At 38.5% G+C, this 19,114-nt stretch overlaps 1 protein-coding gene across 2 annotated transcripts in view; it reads right to left on the reverse strand.

Moving 5' to 3' along the window:
- LOC114876777 (fibroblast growth factor 17) overlaps positions 1 to 16,176 on the reverse strand; it is a 102,017-nt gene extending 85,841 nt beyond the window's left edge. Inside the window, exons 1-2 of one of the 2 annotated variants that reach the window (XM_029188595.2) lie at positions 15,731 to 16,176; positions 3,156 to 3,303 (exon numbers count right to left, since the gene is read on the reverse strand). Coding sequence is in view for 1 of the 2 variants with exons in the window: in XM_029188593.2 (XP_029044426.1) it covers positions 831 to 844 (14 nt within the window). In the remaining variant the exon portion in view is untranslated. Of the gene's footprint in view, positions 1 to 830; positions 944 to 3,155; positions 3,304 to 15,730 lie in introns of those variants that run through there. The other variant, XM_029188593.2, reaches the window with a different exon arrangement.
- Between the last annotated feature and the right edge of the window lie 2,938 nt (positions 16,177 to 19,114).

Genomic DNA, 19,114 nt, shown 5'->3' on the forward strand with positions numbered 1-19,114 from the left:
TTTTGACTTCTTGTTCTTGAAAAATCACAACTTGGAAAGACACAAAAGAAGAAGAAATGGGTTAACCACATTTTTGCATGAAGTTGCAATTTTGTATCAGGTGGTTGGATGCGAATCAAGTCTGAAACGCAACATTCACGATCACAAAGCACTTTTCTGTATATAGTTCATTATGAATTGCTGAAATCTGGGGAAACAGTCAACACTCAAATCAAAAGCGAACCATTGATCCAATTGGATAAAGAGTTAACAAAATGAAACCATCATCAAAATCGTATCAAAGTTAAACTGAAAAATTCTTCCTCCCCTATCTATTAGGGTGGATTACAAGAAGCTAGAAATAATTCTCCGGGTTAAATTCTTGATACCGGTCACCGGCGACCCCCACAGCGTACATTGCATTAAAAAGGACCAAGATAAAGTTCATACATTTTAAACAGCTCCGACGAAAAACATGTTATCATCACTTTTAGTATCCACCTTCGTACAATGTACATTTCGTCCCAAAATTATTCTAACTCTGATAATATTCCAAATAATTAGGATGCTGGTAACTACTGGTCCACCTTGTACAATGAATTCATTGAAAATGAAACACTCAAAGTGTTAACAATTGCACAAGTAGAATTTCGTTCAAATCACACTTCGAGGAAAACAGTTTAAGTTTGATGTGTAAAATCCGTTACCGTTTAACAGCAACGTGAAAAATCCTCGATCGCGTCCGCATTGTCTTCAGAGTGGTATCCAGTGTGGTATCGCGAAGTAAACTAAGAGAAGTAGCGGTGATCGAGGCAGATAGGAGGACACCGGTGTAGATTTCGTGCACTGACCTTATAACGAACATGTGTCTCCTGTGGTCCCTGGATGGACAGTCATTGGGTCTCACACGGGGTGGCTGTTGGTACCGAGACGACGCTGGTTTAACTGTGTATTCACGCACGCACCCAGCTAACCGGCGGCACGACCTTGCCGTCCCGTTTACTACTCGTCGACGGACACGCGTGCGAACGACACGCGTGCACGCAACGCGCCGCCGTGCGATCCTCGTGGCGCGTCCGGTTAAATTCGCGAACAAATCGACCACGATCGAACCTTCCTTGACACGTCGTGGATCCTTCGTTATCCTCTTTCTCCTGGTTACCAGTAGGATCGGCCCCGTTTCGACAAACACTGATCCGAACACGCGAGCTGATCACCAGGAAGGATGACAAGGAGGAAGAAGAAGAAGAAGAAGAAGACGAGGACGAGGACGAGGAGGACGACGACGACGACGACGACGACGACGACGGTGTCTCGTGGCGGTGGTCGATAGCGCGGCGCTCTACTGACGTCGCGACGCTTCGTCGTGTCGTGGCCCGCGGCTCCTACTGCCCTCCCTCCCCCCGCGACGCCCCACGACGCCCTCAACTCACTCCGGAACAACCCGGAAACTGACGAACCTCCGCCCCCACCTCTGAAAACTACCCTTATTTCGTACCCCCACCATCGCCACCCGCCAACGACGCCACCGTCTCCGTCGCGCCTCCCCCGACAGCGCCGTCACCGACGACGCCGCCACCCTCGCGGACCAAGGACCAAGGACTTTATCGCGCGGACCAGTATTTCTCCCTAAAATGAATCTCCATTTCTTCGACTACTTTCTTTCGATAGACGCTTCGCTACTACACTGTGGTTCACCCCCTATGGGATAATTTTAATTACTACAATATTTTACGTTCAAATTATTTTTTTTTCTATTTCACATTAATCCTATTGATTAAAGAATTCCTTAATTTCGTCACCTAAGTTACTAGACGAACCGCGTAGGAACATCCGCATAGAAATGTCACAGTGTCGTGACATTAAAATCCACGACCTCCAATGTCACGCAAAAACGATAGGACGTTAAACATCGTAACAATAAAAATTGCAATTTACTATCGCATGAAAGCACACGGTTGCTGACGAAACGAAATACGCGTCGCTGACGAAATCTACTACTTGGAAATTTTCTAGTTCACCCATTAGAGTGGCGACGTTTTTGGTGACGCAACAAGCGAAATTCCAAGGTTTTGCCTCGGTGAATTTCATCGAAACACGGATCGCCGAATGTTTGCATCTCCAGCGAAGTCATAATCTTACTTTTGGCAAGCAATTACGTGGCTTCGCTCGTTTTATAAAACGTCGTTAGTCTTGAATGAGAAGAAAGAACGCTCGCGAGTTGAGCATTGTATCGAGGGTATTTTTGGAAGGCAAAAATCACGGCATTTGAAATTTCATTGTTACGGTAAGCGTCGCGGCGGATAAGTGACGCCATACTTTCATCGAGTCGCTTCCTAAGGACGTATAAATCTTTGAGGTTCAGTTCTCGAAGAAGACGGAAGAAAGTTGGATCAGTGAAATTTTGCAGGGTCATAACACGGTCCGTTATCACGAATAAATTGCCTCGTCGTTCTTTTCGTTTTGTTTACAATTCGTTGGATCATTTTGCTTTAGATATATATTTAATGTTATTTTCAGGATTGTCGTTACGACGCCACAAACGGTTCTATTTTTCGCGCAACAGGAACTTCTCTCTCGACATTTTCCGTTGTTTCCTTCGTATAATTCATCGACGACATTCGAGGGTAATTCCCGTTTGAATTTACTTTCCGAAAAGAAGGATGCGTGACGCAATCGATCGACTTCCTGTAACAATATCCTGAACTCGTTGGATTTATGACGTCACTGATGATTTAGATTTCGTTGCACCGAACGAGAGTCGCGAGATTTTCAAGGAAAGAGGGATTCAACGATATATAAATCAGCGAGGATGCAGTCCTCGACCCATTTACTTCGTCGAGTTAAAAAGGTTTCAGACAATAAGAGAATGTCAGGAAATTTCAATGTCCATACTCTCCGTCCCGTTGAAAAATCATCCTTCGATCTCGTAACTCAATTTAATCATTAGCGAAAGAATCAACATTTCATTCGGGTATGGTGATACATTTTAACGCGAAAACTAATATTTATGCTTTCTTTGGAATAAACGTACACACCGAAACTATTTTTCAATATCGAAAGCACATAGGTGTACCAAAATGCAAAAATATCAAAGCATTTGTACTTAATTTCAAATTGTACTCATTTAAATTAATTATTATTTGCGCTACTATAGATGATTAATTTTTACTTACCTCCGCGCAGCACTAGGGACGTCAACCTTTTTTATAACCCCTACGTTTCGCTTCTAGATCTGGTCATCTCGACACCATTAGCAGAATCTGCATTCTGGCCAGCACCTTGCAACACGACATTGACCTTTTCCAAATCTCTATCACTAAACTAAAACACACCAAATACGCACCACTATTATGAACATTTCCCGACATTATGTAATAATACAAGACGCGAACTGATATATTGCGACTATAGCACGCGATCCCTAGAGTGTAACAACAATTATTTTGCGCCTATTCGAGCACTACTCCCAGAATTTTCAAGATTCCATTGACTTCTTGACTAAAAAAGCTGACATTAATAATAACGTCTTATCATTAATAATAAAAACTGACATTATTAATGATAACTGACTATAATCATAACGTGTCTGACTAAACATAGCTATTTTCACTGCGACAATATGTTAACAACTGAAGCAGGACAGCAAATTCAAACAATTCAAATATGTTACGTAACAAATGCAAAATACTCTATGAAACAGAAAATAAAAATTCTTCTTTGTCATGTATATATTATTCGATTGTTGTAAGGTACGTGCCTACACTTGGGAAGGAAGAGTGAAAGAGGCAAGAAATGAAGAAAGTAAAGGGAAAACGGAAAGAGAAAAGGAGAGAGAGTAAATCCCGCGTGCAGTCGGCCGACCACGTGGGTGCCTCCCTCATTGCCCTCGGCCATGGCCACGTGCCAAATAACTCACTTGGCACGCGTAAACAATTACTCCGAAACTCATGTTATCGCGCTATATTACGCGTACATATATCATGTTGTCTGTCCGCAAGGCGTGCGTTTCGCGTCCTCCTCTGAGTACTTAACTTCTGAATTCCTCTTGGTCCAGCGTGACGTCCTCCTGGGAACCATCCTCCCGAAGGATGGACCTGTGGACACGCGATCGCGCGCACAGCAAGTAGATGCTATCAAACAGTAAGAGGTTGTTCACCCTTGGCTCTGCTTGTAGCGAAATAAACCTCGGTGTAAATAGTTTCTAAAAGCACTTTCTTAAAAACTATTTAAACCAATGCCAGACCAAGGGAAGGTCTAAGGAGGGCTACACCCCTGGGATCCCTATCTAAGTCTTCCATTTGCTATGTCAAAAAATAATGAATATTTATTTTTAATCCAAATTTATCAAGCAAGGGAGACCTTGAAATAATTAATTAATTTTAAGGATCTTCTTTCTATCTGATTATTCTAATCACATTTCACGTTTATTGATTTCATTCTAAAAATCGCGATACTCTTTGTTTTTATCTATCCGATACAATACTCCTGATTAATTATTTTGGCTGGAAGCAAACTCGATATCAGTGCACAGGAATATTGTATTATGATACTCAATCAGGCCTACGCGAAAAATTCGACGTTTCTCGGCCAGTTCTCTTTCCTCTGTTCGCAGATCACTGGCTGGAGTTCTGCATCTCCAGATCGTTTTGGGTATCGGCCAAAGTCGATTCCCGATATCGAGGGTCGAGACCCGCGGTTACACGCCTGTTCGATGTTCGAAATTCGATATTTCCACTAAAAGAACGGCCTGAATCGAGTTTTCACCGATAAAGTATACCTTGATACCGCTGTCATGTTACATTTCGACCGATCTTCTATTTCTTTAAATCGCAACACTAGTAACGAAAGAGAAGGATAATATACAAATTAATATTTAAGTTATGTATAAACGAGATGAAATATCGCAGCCATCTTGCTCGATAAATTACAACGGGAAAGCTTGTACAATGCAGTTTCAGAGATAGAAACAAGCGTCGTAAAGGAATAAACGATGTCACGAGTAACATCGACAGTCTCAAATAAAACATCCCGCCGACAAGGATACCGGCTCGTTAAATACCACGAAAGCCCTTGCTACGAGAACTTTTCAACGCTATTTTACGAGATCGAAGAAAAGTTGATTTGAAGAAGTTTCAGGTAAAACTGCTGTAAGAATGAATGACTTTTGTATCATTCTTCCAAGAATTGTTGGAATCTGATTGTTCCAGAGATGACTCATATAAACGAACTCGATGGTTCGATGAAAGATGAAAAGGTCCGTACATTTATGGACGCTGAATTGTTTCGAATGCTGAGACGAAACAAAAATTTTTATTTCTTAAGAAGAATTCATAGTAAAATATGTAATAATTCTCACAGTTGAAGGATTATATTAAAAAAAATTTTTTTTTGATCATTCTTCTTACGTTTTTATACATTAAAATAAAATATGAATTTGTAATTCATCAGCTTATAAAAAGAGGATATCGTCACATTTATGCAAACATAAATTGCACGCACCAATGATTTCACGATCTTGTGGTTCACTGATCATACCGTATTCGGTCGACTCGTCGCAAGAGATCCCCGGAATTTTATACGGTTCAACCACTTTTTTCGTAGAATTCTTTTTGTTTCGATCTGTGTCATGGCATTGTGATCCGTGGTCTATTTTCGTCGGACGAAAGTCTAATTTTTCCAGCGTGTCGGGTCGCGATCGAAGAAAAAAAAAGAAAAGAACCAGGTGATTACGTGGGCAGTCCCTTTTCTCTGCTTTCGTTCGACTTTCATCCCCGTCCCCGTTTGCATTTCGTTGCAAATTAACCGACGCGAACGGTGAAAAGGCTCGCGAACGAACTGGCACTTCTACCTTCTTCGAATTTTGCCTGGTTGAATAGTAATTTGTTGACACGCGGCGCGTTTAGGCGCCACGTCAGGCCCGACCAAATACCAAACGGCGCCATCGCGATATTTATTCAATGAAATTCCATGCGCTTAAGCTATTCCAAAGATATTCTTTATGTTTTTTGCTTCACGCTTCGATGCAGTTATTCCTTCACGCGTTATTAGTGGTATCCGCTTCCGGCAAACGTCACTCTGTTTCTTTAACTAATATCTAGCGGGCAAATCTTAGATTTATCGCGTATCGGAATTTTCTAATCAAACGTTTTCATCATCGTTGATTTCTATTTCTCAAAAAATCAAAATTTAAAAAAATTATTCTGATTTAGTGCACCACTATAGATCCAGGTATACAGATAAAATATTAACCCTTTCGATACAGTCGTCTCCATACATTTTAATGTCACGAATAATGGAAATAACGAAATGATCCTAAAAATAACGAATAGGATTTTTCTGCGTCACGATCGTAGATACCAGTTCATCTTCTGATACGATCATTTCCTAACGCGTGGGTGTCCCCAAAATGTTAAGGGCAAAAGTTGCGTGCACCGTGATATTTTCTGGCGAACACTTTTCGCCTATTTGCTAGCCATTCTCCATTAACCGTGGCCAGACTTCACCAACCGACCTTCGACCTTTTTTGCATCCTCGCTAAGGAGCGATTTCACGAATTTCGACCGATTTCACGAATCGTCGACAACAGACGGTATTCCTATCTTGCTACTCCCATCATCGGGATGACAATGCAAAGGTTATCGACAATGGCGCACAGCCAGAAATAGCAGACGGTGTGCATTGTGTTTAGCGGTGTATAGGATATCCGGATAGAGGATGTCCACGAGTGCCTGGGAACTTCAGATTCCGGATTTGTGGCCGTGAATCGTCCGCTTGCATCATTTCGCGGTTCTAGCCCAAATATTACGGACTTACGTAACCGTTCATCCTTTCTCGTGGGTGTGTAACTTGTCCTGCTCGGGAGATTTCGCCACCGTATAATTTTTCATTTCGGTCTCCTCTTAATTAAAGAATATCTAATTTTTATTATGTCGACCGAGTTATAGGTCAATTTATAATAATCGAAAAATTGTTCATTGATTTAACAACTTATCAATAAAAGTCTAGGTAAAGTATTAATTATAATCAGATTGAGAACAATTTGCTGTTGGATTATTTCGAAAAAGATCAAACAATTCTATCCAACAAGGGTAGCAGAGTGTTAAAGAGGAGGACAAGTACTTCTCAGAACTGGAGAAAAGCCAAAAGAGACGTCGAAAATGTGGCAAGCGAAACCATAAGAACACGAACTGTCGAAGAAGATATGAAAGAAAGTAAAACACCATGATTCAATACCATAACATTAAAATTTCAAGAATATTATAAAAGAATCTAGAATGAAAATTATCAGGGAAAAGTGTAAATAAATGAAAATATCAAGAGGAAATGCAATGTAGAGAATATTATCGACCGGATGTACAAACGGAAACAGGGATGAAACAAACATATAAACAGAATGGTAGGGAGGAGGGTTGTGAAAATTACCAGAGATAAATCACCAACCGGTAAAAGAAGTGCTGGTAGACCGCAGAAAAGATGGAGTGACAACTTAGATATGGAATTAACCGAGGAAGTTGCTGAAGGAAACAAGTTCCGGCCTAGCAAGAAAGAAGACAGAAGAAGAAGAAGAAGATATAACTGTTAATTGCAATTCGAAAGTGGAACTTTCTTAGGCTGATGTTGCTCACAACATCTGTTTATTTTGTATTAATCTGTTTAAACATTCTTAATTATTGCTATTGATCGCTCTATATTTGATTTGAGAAAAATTTCATTTATTCGATTTTCCAAACGATTAATTATTATATTTTAATTAAAATAAGATCTGGCACAATATGATACTTGTATAAATTCTCCTACTAATGGAATTTGCTTTTAATGATAATTATTTTTCTATAAAATTTTATTATAACAGTCGGTGCTATAATGACTCTCGAGTAACGATCAAGCTATAGCTTCATCAGACTACGGACATTACTGGGGGAAGTTGCGTCAGATGAAAAACAGATCGATCGAGTTTCCTCGAACAAGACGTCTACGAATCGCCAGGCAAACGAAAGTTCGGCATTTCTGTTCTTCTATCACCATCTTTTTTATTAATGAAGACCATAAGTCAGACGTAAAATAACATAAATTATAAGAGAGAATCATCTAAGTGCTCTATTTTCTATTTTTTTTAAACGACAGTTCCACCCTTAATGGATATGTATCATTTGTTGGAAAAATTTTCACATTTAAATTAATTAAATTTACTCTATATGTACAGGAAAAAAATTAATCACCAACTAATTACCATCTTTCTAAACATTTGCCTTCAAAAGATACGTTAAAGAATTGCTACAAATTTTTTTATGAATTTGTTTTTTTACCTAAAATTATTGGATTGCTTTTTACATTTTACTAGTCACCGGAAGGCAAAATCCGCTACTAATCGTAGGAGTCATTTCGTTGACAGTGATTTGTAGCACGTTTTCCGCGACCTACGCACCGCGTCGATCCGAAAAAATAAAGTATAAGACAGGCGGAAACAGCGATGGAAACCCACGCGATCGCGGGAATACCCTCGAACAATCCGAACATCGATCCAAATCTCGAAGATTCGTGGGGGTGGAGGAAGAGGGTTCTCCGTACGCAAAAGAAGCTACCGACGATTGCGGTCTCCTTCGACCCCTTCTGCTCGTACGCCCACGCTTCTGAATCAGTGGATGAATGAATCAACTTTGCCCCACTTTTCCGAGCGTGGGAGTACCGTATCAGCCAACTCGTCTGACATTTTCACGCTACAACCACCCTCTGGCCAGGTCAGCATCGCGGCGACGTCGTGGGCGTTGCTGACTCTATATCTACCCACGTAGTAGACAAAACTCTAGGTATAACAACCACGCAAAAATCCATTTACAGCCGTACGTTTGACCAGAGAAACATAATCATATCTTCGTAGATAAGAAAGTGTCTTTACATGTTATGCACTATTGTAATTGAATTGATCGATCCATGTCTTTAGATTTACGTTGGTATTAAAAGAGTAAACGAGGCTAATTGTCAATGGTCTTAATCGTGTACGAAAATTATGATATCCATGAGCCATACAAACGGTAAACTAGAATCGTCTTCGAACCGTCGTTTCGTTGCTAGAATATTTGTAATATTTATCCCCGTAACGTCGTCCAAAATTCAAGATGACATTACGAGGAAACGTAGGCGGTACGTGGTTGCCGAACCACAAGAGGGATATCTATCGAACAGCCTTATACAGGGTGTCTGAAACAGCCAGGCTAACTTATACTCCCCTCCTAAGATCATCCAAAAGTAATTAAGACGAATAAATTAAAATATTTCCAGATCCTTACAAAACACGTAAAATAAAATATCGAATTCTTAATATAATAAATTGAATTTTTTAATTATTTTTTATTTCTACTTTCAGATGGTACTTAGAAAAATTCCAACAAAATGAAGAATAAACAAAGTATCTTGAAATAGATTAATAAATCTTATTCCAAGTTGAAATATATGCATCATTGCTGAATTGATGACTAAGAGGAATTAACGAACAATCAACTTAACGAACACCCTGTATATCCTCTCGAACGTAATCCAAGGAAGCTAGACTTCCACATTCTTAGATATTGTGCCATTCTTTTCTACATAACTACACCCCCTTTTCTCGACGGTGTACTATGTTGTCTCATTCTCGTTCGAACGGTCGTTCATTCAGAACGCGAAATCAATGAATGTTATTTTTAGCGGAGGCCGACGTCTGCCACTAACTGACGCATACTACTAGCGTCTTTCTGCAACCTCGTATTTCTATTCTCATTTTTTTCTCAGACATTCCGGTAAACAAATTTTATGCACCATTAAATTCATCCGATCTTTCGTTATTTTTTTCTGTTAAAATAATTTATCAGCTACGTGAAAGATCAAAGAGATTATTAAAACAGACAACGAGAAACACGTTTACGGTTGAAATTTCTTTTAAATAACTGAAGAAATTGCTGCGTTTAAGAACCTTACGTACACAACTTACTATTTCAAAAAGGATAAATCACTTTAAGGTCGCTGGACGTTTAATAAACCCTCTTAAAATCGACGAACAGTGGACCGGCGTGATTTTAAAATCCTTAAAGACCGGTTTCACCGATTTCCCATTTAAGACTTGTTCTTTGTTTACGGCACAATCCCTACCCCTCGATGAAACTAATTTATTCACTGTCCGGATGGAAAACGTGGCGAAAATTAACGAGCCATAAAATTCTCAACGTTAATAATGACATTATTGCGACGCTTTAACACGAGGCCTTACCATTTCCAGGATATCGAAAGTGATCCAGGAAGATGGTATCCGCATTGTCGTTTTTAGTAACCACCAAGACACTCCGCATAAAACGGATCGTCATATGAACGTAGTAAATTATGGTCTCGCTTGCCTCGTGGACACCTGGACTTTTAAGGTAGCCCGAACTTTCTTGATATTTCTTTTTTTGGTTAATCCATAAAAGGGTGCGCGGATTTTTCTTCGCGGTATATTCTTAGCAGTCTAAAGAATTTAAACTCAAAACCGAATTTAAAAATTCTTATTCTCGTACAAGTCTAAATAAGTGAAAATCAGCTAATCAACTAATTATTATTATAAAAAATATCAAATTGATTTTCTTTCTTAATTATTATACCATTAAAAAATTTATTTCCCTCTTTCTAAATTTATACCAATTTTTGTGAAATTACCCCACTAACAAAGATTTATTCTAAAATGACAGAAGTCCCATGATTAATAGCATGTAGGCGGTACACCCTGTATATTCTTATACGACGTGATAATGTCGTCAGGTAATTGTGGAACCGGTTGGGAGAAGCGCTTAGCCGCTAGCACGTATACGTGAAACGCGTTGACAGGAAAATGAGCGATGGCTCGTCAAGCTGACTGACAATCGATGACAGACACGTACCCGCGCAGGCATACGTTTTCAGACCACACACAAAAGCCAGCCGCGATATGTACGATTGTGTGCGTTCGTGATTAGGATAGTGTGACTGCTCTTTTTCATGCTGTCTTACCGATTCATATGGTAATCTTGGGCCCAGGACGTTATGCTGTCTTTATTAAGTGCACCACGTCTGGACCATTTTGTCTGTCAGTCTACCTCAGGAATTTTTTAGTATATAAGTATAAACATGGAGAGCATTAGAGTGTTATAATACTATGTACTGAAAATATTTCATTTTAACTAAAAAATGTGTTTGATTCTCTTAATGTAAAAATTCCACTTTAATTTTTTTTTCTTTTATAAAGATTTGTTTATAATGATTATTCACATTAATGATTATTCAAATGCGATGCTCTACTTTGAGATTTAAAACGAACTCTGTTATTAATTTACACCACATCACTTGTTATCATTAACTTACATATGTACTTCTTTCTTTTGTCGCTTCTTTTAATCATAACCGATATAACAACAAAATTCTTCCTCTGAACAACATTTTCATAAATTTGACTAACAAGAAATGTCGATAATACGTCTGGTATCGCAGAAGAAAGAAGACCGAAAGAATGGACTAATGAGCTTCGATAGCAGCTATCGATTCAATAGAGCCGCTTCAATTCTGTCCCATAAACAATACCGGTAATCTTCACAGCCAATGTGCTCTCGAGAAAATGTTAGAATACATTGCAACTTCAGAATTCAATTTCAATTAACTCTTTAACATCGTAATGAAAAAATTCAAAATTCTCTTTGAGAAGAAGAGAAAAAAGAAGAAATGCTCTCTAATGGGGGGTGAGATTGATCATATATATATTGAATGGCGGCGAAGCTCAAAGTTCCAGACGAGTGACAACGAAAGGAATGGCCACGAATCATGGGGTTCCATCGAGTCGCTAATTTCTGCTGGTCGCGGCCAGTAAAACGTAGTTAATCGTCGAGCTCGTTTGAAGGGATCGCTGGTGAAACAGCGAAATGAATAGCCATGGTTATTCGGCCGGAAAGGGTGGAACGGGGCCCGGTCGATGTGGGAGAACGCGAGCCGAGAGGTGGAGGGCGGACTGTCATAAATTTAAGGAACAATTAACATTCAGAGTCGGTCTGTTCCCACAGGCCTTCTATACGTATCTGTATCGCCGTGAGCGTGGCTATAGAAGAGAGGCACAAGCGCGGCGCATTCGTGGCACAAAGTCAGCTACGGCGTTATGCAGGCACCGTGAAAAAGATGCATATGCACCGCGTCGTGTGTGCGCATCGCGGTGCTCGCCGCGAGGAGAAAGGAACGGAACGATAGAGATAAAGGTAAAAAGGAAAAGGGAGGACGATACATCGTTCAGGGGTTACAGGTTAAACTGTTCTCTCAACACCGTTCCTGATTTATTAATCATCGTTGCTGCCCCAGGCTACCTATATTATTATCCCCTTTCCATCTGCCACTTCATTTTTCTTCTCGAAAATCATCCTCGCGATTTTTACCCTCTTACATGACACCATTACTGCGTTCAAAGTCCCATTAACCCGTTCGATCCGTGGCCTCAAACGATACCGAGAAATAATTTATTTTAACAATTCAACTATTCTATACCTCGCTGTAGCTAACAATTTTATCAACACTCCCCCATTCTTATTAGTTGCCCAGAGCGTTTGAATACGTACAATAAACATTTTTCTTCATTTTTTCTTTTCTTTTTCAATTCAACGATAGGATCAATGGCTATGTATCACAAGTTGGTGTAATGCAACACCGACTACGTTTATCTGAGGATACCCGTACGATAAGATCGTGCCGTTATCGATATCTGTTCTTATCGATCAAAGGGCTCGAGGATAATAACGTTCAACGATGTCGTAGGAGGCAAGGAAGATCTTTGAGACTGATTTCGAGTCGCAACTTTGTTCGCTGTTTCTTCCCACGTTCTCATTACATCGGATTATTACTTTGCTCGTTTCCATTAAATCAATATGGAAACAGAGATAATTGTTGTCATCGAGAGGTTCCAACGAAAGATATCGTTGTTTATTGCCGTGGAAGAATTATCTGATGCGACAAATAATATTTTTGGTGCTGTTTTTTAAAAAGACTTCGTAAAATAGGTAAAAATTCGATCACTTGTCGAAAATAATTAAAAGTATCAACCGCTACAAAATCAGTGAATTATTGAACGATACACGATCGTATATTACCGTGATTAAAATGGCACTCCATATGATGCCAACGCTAATCGCTAATTACACATTGCCTTAATTATCGAGTCATTGTTCGAGTGTGTTGAATAAATAAAGTACGCGAAATAATATACACGACAACTTTATCTTGGATGCTGCAATGCTCAGCCCCAGGGCGGTTCAACCCCTGATACGTTGATCTTGCAATTATTTTGAATTATGTTCCTTTTAAGGGGAGGATCTGATCCAGAAATTTGAAAAAATTGATTTTTCGAATGTTCAATTCTCTAAGAGTATTTTTGTAAATGGATTCCATCCTCCCTATGACGCACGGGATATTAATCAACTTTCTTCGAATCGCGATTCGCCTCGTAACCGGGGTTATTTTTAGCCCGAATGTTTTCTGGTTAAATTTCGCGATCGATGGATATGACGTATAGAGCTCGCAACATTACTGACCACGTTACAAATATTCTATTATTGCCCTGTATCTGACATTTCTGACGAGTCAGATCTCCCCTAAACGAACGCGTTCGTCTATTTCAATTTCCCCTATACATGTAGCATGACGAATAAATGAAATAGACGAACGTGGAGTGTCAAAAACGTCAAACACACGGCTGGACTTTTCTATTCGGTAAAAAATTTGACGATTAAACAAGTACCAATGCAATCTATACTATTTTCAATTTAGTTAATAGCGGAATAATAAAAGAGGGCTGGAACAAAATTATATTGTCTTTTCTGAAATTGAACAGCATTTAATGTTTACCAGACGTGGGCATGAAATCGCTCAAAGCGCAGCTCTTTTGTCGGGCTTGTTTGGAAACTCCTGTCTACTCCACTGATCTCGGTAAGTAGTAGAGAGAAGGAATAGGATCGCGCAGAGATAGAATAGCAGAGGAACGACTACTGTATATTAGTAAATAATAAAATGTAAAATATAAGTGTCTAAAAGTGTTTTAAAAAAATGCAACAGAATTCCCAATAATAAATAAATACTAAGAAATTCGATCCTTTCTAATTGATCAAGAAACATGAAAAAAAGGGTTGAATGAAGGTACAGAGGAATAAGAAGATCCACGCATGGACTTCGAACAACGAAGAAAAATAAAAGACAAGAAATGGAAGAAAATAAAAATGAGAGAAAGAGGTGGAGGAGAAAAGAGAGAAGAGAGAGAAGAAAGGGGGACAGAGAGTTTGCAAAATCGACGTGGCAAGAGCCTGGAGGTGGACGACGCGTAGGGCAATAAATATCGTGCGATTAGATCTTCGAAGCAGCCGCTGTTGGGGTTGCTTACGAACGGAGGGAGCGTCTATTAATCACTCGACGTTAATCAAGCCAACCGCTAAGTAGGCCGCCCCATGGCATTAAAGTGCATTGCCACGTACAGTACCGGACATGGTGTTCGCGACATTTGGTTGAGTGAACCAGGAAATCAAAAAATAGAATTTTGTTTCAACTATAATTACTGCGTTTCATAATTCGCATTAATGAAATGTTAAATTTAGGTGTTAATGAACAGCAAAATCTGGGTCAATTGAGATACAAACTTACAAGACGTATACAAGGGTATTACTCTAAAATTAAATGTATGATTTTTTAATTAAAATCTTTTATATATCAGTAGAATAATTTTTAAAGTAATTAATCATTTTGTACTATATTGAATATCATAAATGAGTAAACATGAACACCTTGTATACAAATATCTTCATGAAATATTTTGCACAACCATAGATACAGATAAATAGATAACCGAATAGATATATAGATAAATAGATCGTGGAGAAAAAGCGAAAGGGAAGATCAGATTATCTGTTCGAATACGGACCCCTATGTAGTTAGCTTTTTTAGTCTTCTATTATTGAAGCGAAAGGCTTCTACCTACCGCAGGCCACGCGCGCATCTCTCCCCTCATTTTTAAGGAATTAATCAGGGCTAATTGCCAATCTGTAGGAAGGGGAGATAGAACCTTTCTACCAGGCAGAATTACAAGATTCCTTCACGTTGTTTCGATTCAAGAGTTAAAGTAAATTAGTTAAGTTACACTTTTAAAAAAAGGTAAAAGTTTGTAAAATAATCAATACACTATAATGATAATTTTCTATAATTAAACAGGATTTAATTATACGAATTATTTAACTATAAATTCTTTGTACTTGAATTTATGTTGAATTACGTATTGTAAACAACGCCTCAGCAAACAAAAGGATCCTCACTCTGAGATGCTTTGCACGTCTTATCGACTCGTCACCGATCCCGATCCCCCCCCCCAAAAAAGTCCTTAGACGCGATCATTAGAATACTCTAGATTCCGTAGAGATAATTAAATCGTAAGACGTCAATAAATAAGCAAAAGCGATTTTCGATTTTGAAAAGACACCCCACGAGACGCCCACTGTCTAGATGAGTCCCCTTACGTAATAATTTGATTCCTTTTTCCCTGCGTACTTTCCCGCCAAAACTAACCTAACTTATGGCGGCCACGCGTCACCCTTCCATTTTTATAGATCCCTTACCCTTTCGCTTTTTGAATTGCCACTATTATGGCTGGCGCACAACAATCGTTTAATTTATATTGTATATATTGTATCAACGTATATACTATAACCATTTTCATTTCTTACTTCTAAATAATCAGAATGGAAAGACTCACGTGAATGTCCTTGCTGAGGTTGACGCGAAGATCTCGGCAAAGGAAGAGATGATCGGTCTATCTCAAAATGGTACATAATCGAGCTTCGAACTTCTCAAAGGCACTAAATCTTGTAAAAAGACGATATATTCGATAAATGTGATGACCATAGTGGCGATGACTCCATCCGTGGTCGAATGTTTAGGTCACTCGGTGTCAGTTCCGTTTCACACGTGATACATCGTCCACAGATAATGTTAGATTGTATAATCGACGGTACGGCTCGCGCAGGTAATTAATTCGTCGGTGGAACATTGCACTGTTTGTTAATCGTATCGGTTACAGATGATTATTTAGAAAGACGCGACGCGACGCCGCAAAGACGCGATACATTTTGAACGCGACACTGAACTACGCACAAGCGACACCTGTACTCGAGTGAGTGAAAGACGCGAAAACAAATCCTGAAGCGATTCCAAACACGACCACACCCGTACGCTTGATGACAACTTCGCGGAATAACAACACACGACCGTTCTCTCTACCTCGCGCTGTGCTTCTAATCCCTCGGCCGTAAACATATATGTACGTTTACAATACATTTACGTTTCTGCAATTATTTATATTTTTCCATTTATCGGTTTCCATTATCGGTTATAAAGCATCACTTTAGCACTTGAACGATATTTCATGTCTGCAACGCAGTTTCTAATCTTGCAAAATATTTGACAGAAATATCGATCAGTATCGATATCTATCAAGCGCGAATTCGAGTTCTGCCACGATAAACGCGCGTATTTTCAAAGCATCGCACCTTGATGGAATGTGAAACTTCCGTTAAAAGGCTGCTCGAAAGTCGAAACTGGAAAAGCAGCGAAATAGAAGAAGAAAGAAAGAAGAGAAGCAAACTCTTTATGGACTTGTTTGTCGCTGCATGGCTTTTTACGAATTATTCGAAAAGTTCGAATCCGCGTCAGAACGTAACCGCGAGATCGTTCTAGACCATCGGAGCTTGTAAAGATATGAAATTCGAATAATTCGAATTTCCTTTGCAACCCTAGTTTTCACCCAGTTACATCATTGAAACTGAAACAAAGCTGTCGGAGGGATGATCGAAGGGTACAGGAAGGGTTGGGATCGTTGTACAAAAATAAATAGAGTCTTTGAAGAGACTGAGAAAATATGTCGATAAATCTAGCGTCTCGCTGAGATAGGTCGCGTTGGAAAACAAGTGTCTTCGACGAAGAGCATTAACCGACTCCAGGAGACTTTTATTTTCCCTGATCCCTGTTGTCTTGGATCAGAAGTTGCATTCGGGGACGAGGAAGACGATGATCCTTCCACCTCGGATAAAGTTTTCGAATTTCTCCCATCCGCTTCGGCCAGCCTCTGTCCGCTTCCCACGATTACCAACCGGCTTCTTTCTGTTATCCTCCTTTCTGACAAATTATACGTTCCTCTACGTGTTATTTACTTTCGTCAGGACGCACCAGGATCTTACGATGATATTTACTTCCGGTCGCAGAATGGAATACGGTTTCAAAAATCTTGCGCTTTTCAGTTAACCGGTAGTTCGTTCGCTTCCTTGGAAAAGTCGTTCGCGTAGATTGCCCTCGCGAAATCGACGGAAACTGTTCGCTCGATTGATCGCTTGTCCTTTCTTCTTACTCCAGAGATCTACCACCGTCGGGATGATTAAGATCTGTTTTGAATTCTGTTTCTCCTCGCTTATCACAGATATTATTTTCCGTCACAAGCCTCGGAATCGAGGATCTTACACACTGGGTTAACTGGAATTTCGAATTTCAGAAATTTTAGAATTCTATTTTATTCTAATTTTTTTTTTCTTGTTTCAAGTCGCGCGTTTAAAAATGCTGGGACAGTTCGTCGAGTGTCAGGGTGTTACATGCGTATGACGTGAATAAAATATTCCATAAAATTATTCCATGCACGCCAACGGCAAATTTCTGATGGATGTATGGATATGTTCCTCCTACACGCGCAACCTATGACCGAAAGCGAATATTGAATCGCTAATATCTTCGAGACAAGGGACGTAGGTACTGTCCAACAAATTTCAATTCTCTTTATATTTCCCAAATTAGCACAAATTTAATACACATTTTAGATATTAAATCACGCTATTTTAATAAAATTCTAATAAAATAGAACATTTACACTGCTTTGTCACCTATACAATTCACTATAAGGGTGATATCTTATATCTTACACAGTAACAGATACATATATATGTATAAACATTAAAATTTGCAGTAAAAATTAAAAGAAAATTACAATAATATAATCGAAACAAAAGTACATGGTATCATTGATAAAAAATATAAACCCACCTACCTTATAATTTAACTGAAGACCATATAATGTTAGCTGCCTTAAATTATTACAGAACATAATTTTCTTATTTGAAATAATAATTGAATTCGAAAAAGAAAAATTCAAATTACATAAGCACTTACAATAATTTCAGGAGAACTGATACAATAGTAACGAAATTAGTTTTGCAGTCTTATTAAATTCACATCAATTATTATGTTAACAATAGTAATGTTATAAATATTTCTTTTTTTTTAGAATTGTATTACGCAAACAACTATCACATAACATTACTTAAACGAACTCTAGATTATCTAAAACAACTGTTTATTTAGTTACTTATTTATTCATATAACAAATTAAATATTCTTGAGGTAGCATTGATAAGATCTTATGAATCTTAAGAATTTCAAAATAAAAATTTAACATCTCTCTGATTTTTATAGTTTATAAAAGATACCTTTTAAAAAGTTCTTTCTGCAATCTAAATCTTATAATAAAAAAAAACTAATATTATATTTTAATTTGTTAATGATTACATGTAAAATGGTGAAGCGAGTAAAAAATTATTTTTCTAAACAGTATTGCAGCAATATTTGTCGTCATTATTAAGAGTCGTAATTCTTAATTAAGTCTTTAAAAAAAAAAAAAAAATTGTGATCTGCTATTTACAAAACCAGTGGTTTAAAATTTCGAAGAAAATAAATTGGAAACGTAACACAAATTACCTTTTAGAAAAATAGATATCATGACAAATTTTCATGTTTATCAAAAATAATATATTTAAGTCTCTTTATCTAATTATCCTTTCGCCATTATAATTAATAAGTACTAATTAACAGTACTTTTAAAGAGGAGTAACTATAATGCTAACAGTCTTAAACAAAATACTTCTAACGTGGAAAGAAAATTTAGTGCGGGTACCCGAGTTAAGGGGTTGGGTCGGGCTGGACACCTACGGGGTCTTTCGAGTATCCACACACCCCTACCCCTTAGTAATGAAATACCGAGCAAATTAAATGCTTGAAAACTCTGAAAGGAAAACAGTGATGGAATGGTGATTTCATAAGG

This window comes from Osmia bicornis, chromosome 9 (assembly GCF_907164935.1).
Source record: "Osmia bicornis bicornis chromosome 9, iOsmBic2.1, whole genome shotgun sequence".
Lineage (NCBI taxonomy): Eukaryota > Metazoa > Arthropoda > Insecta > Hymenoptera > Megachilidae > Osmia > Osmia bicornis.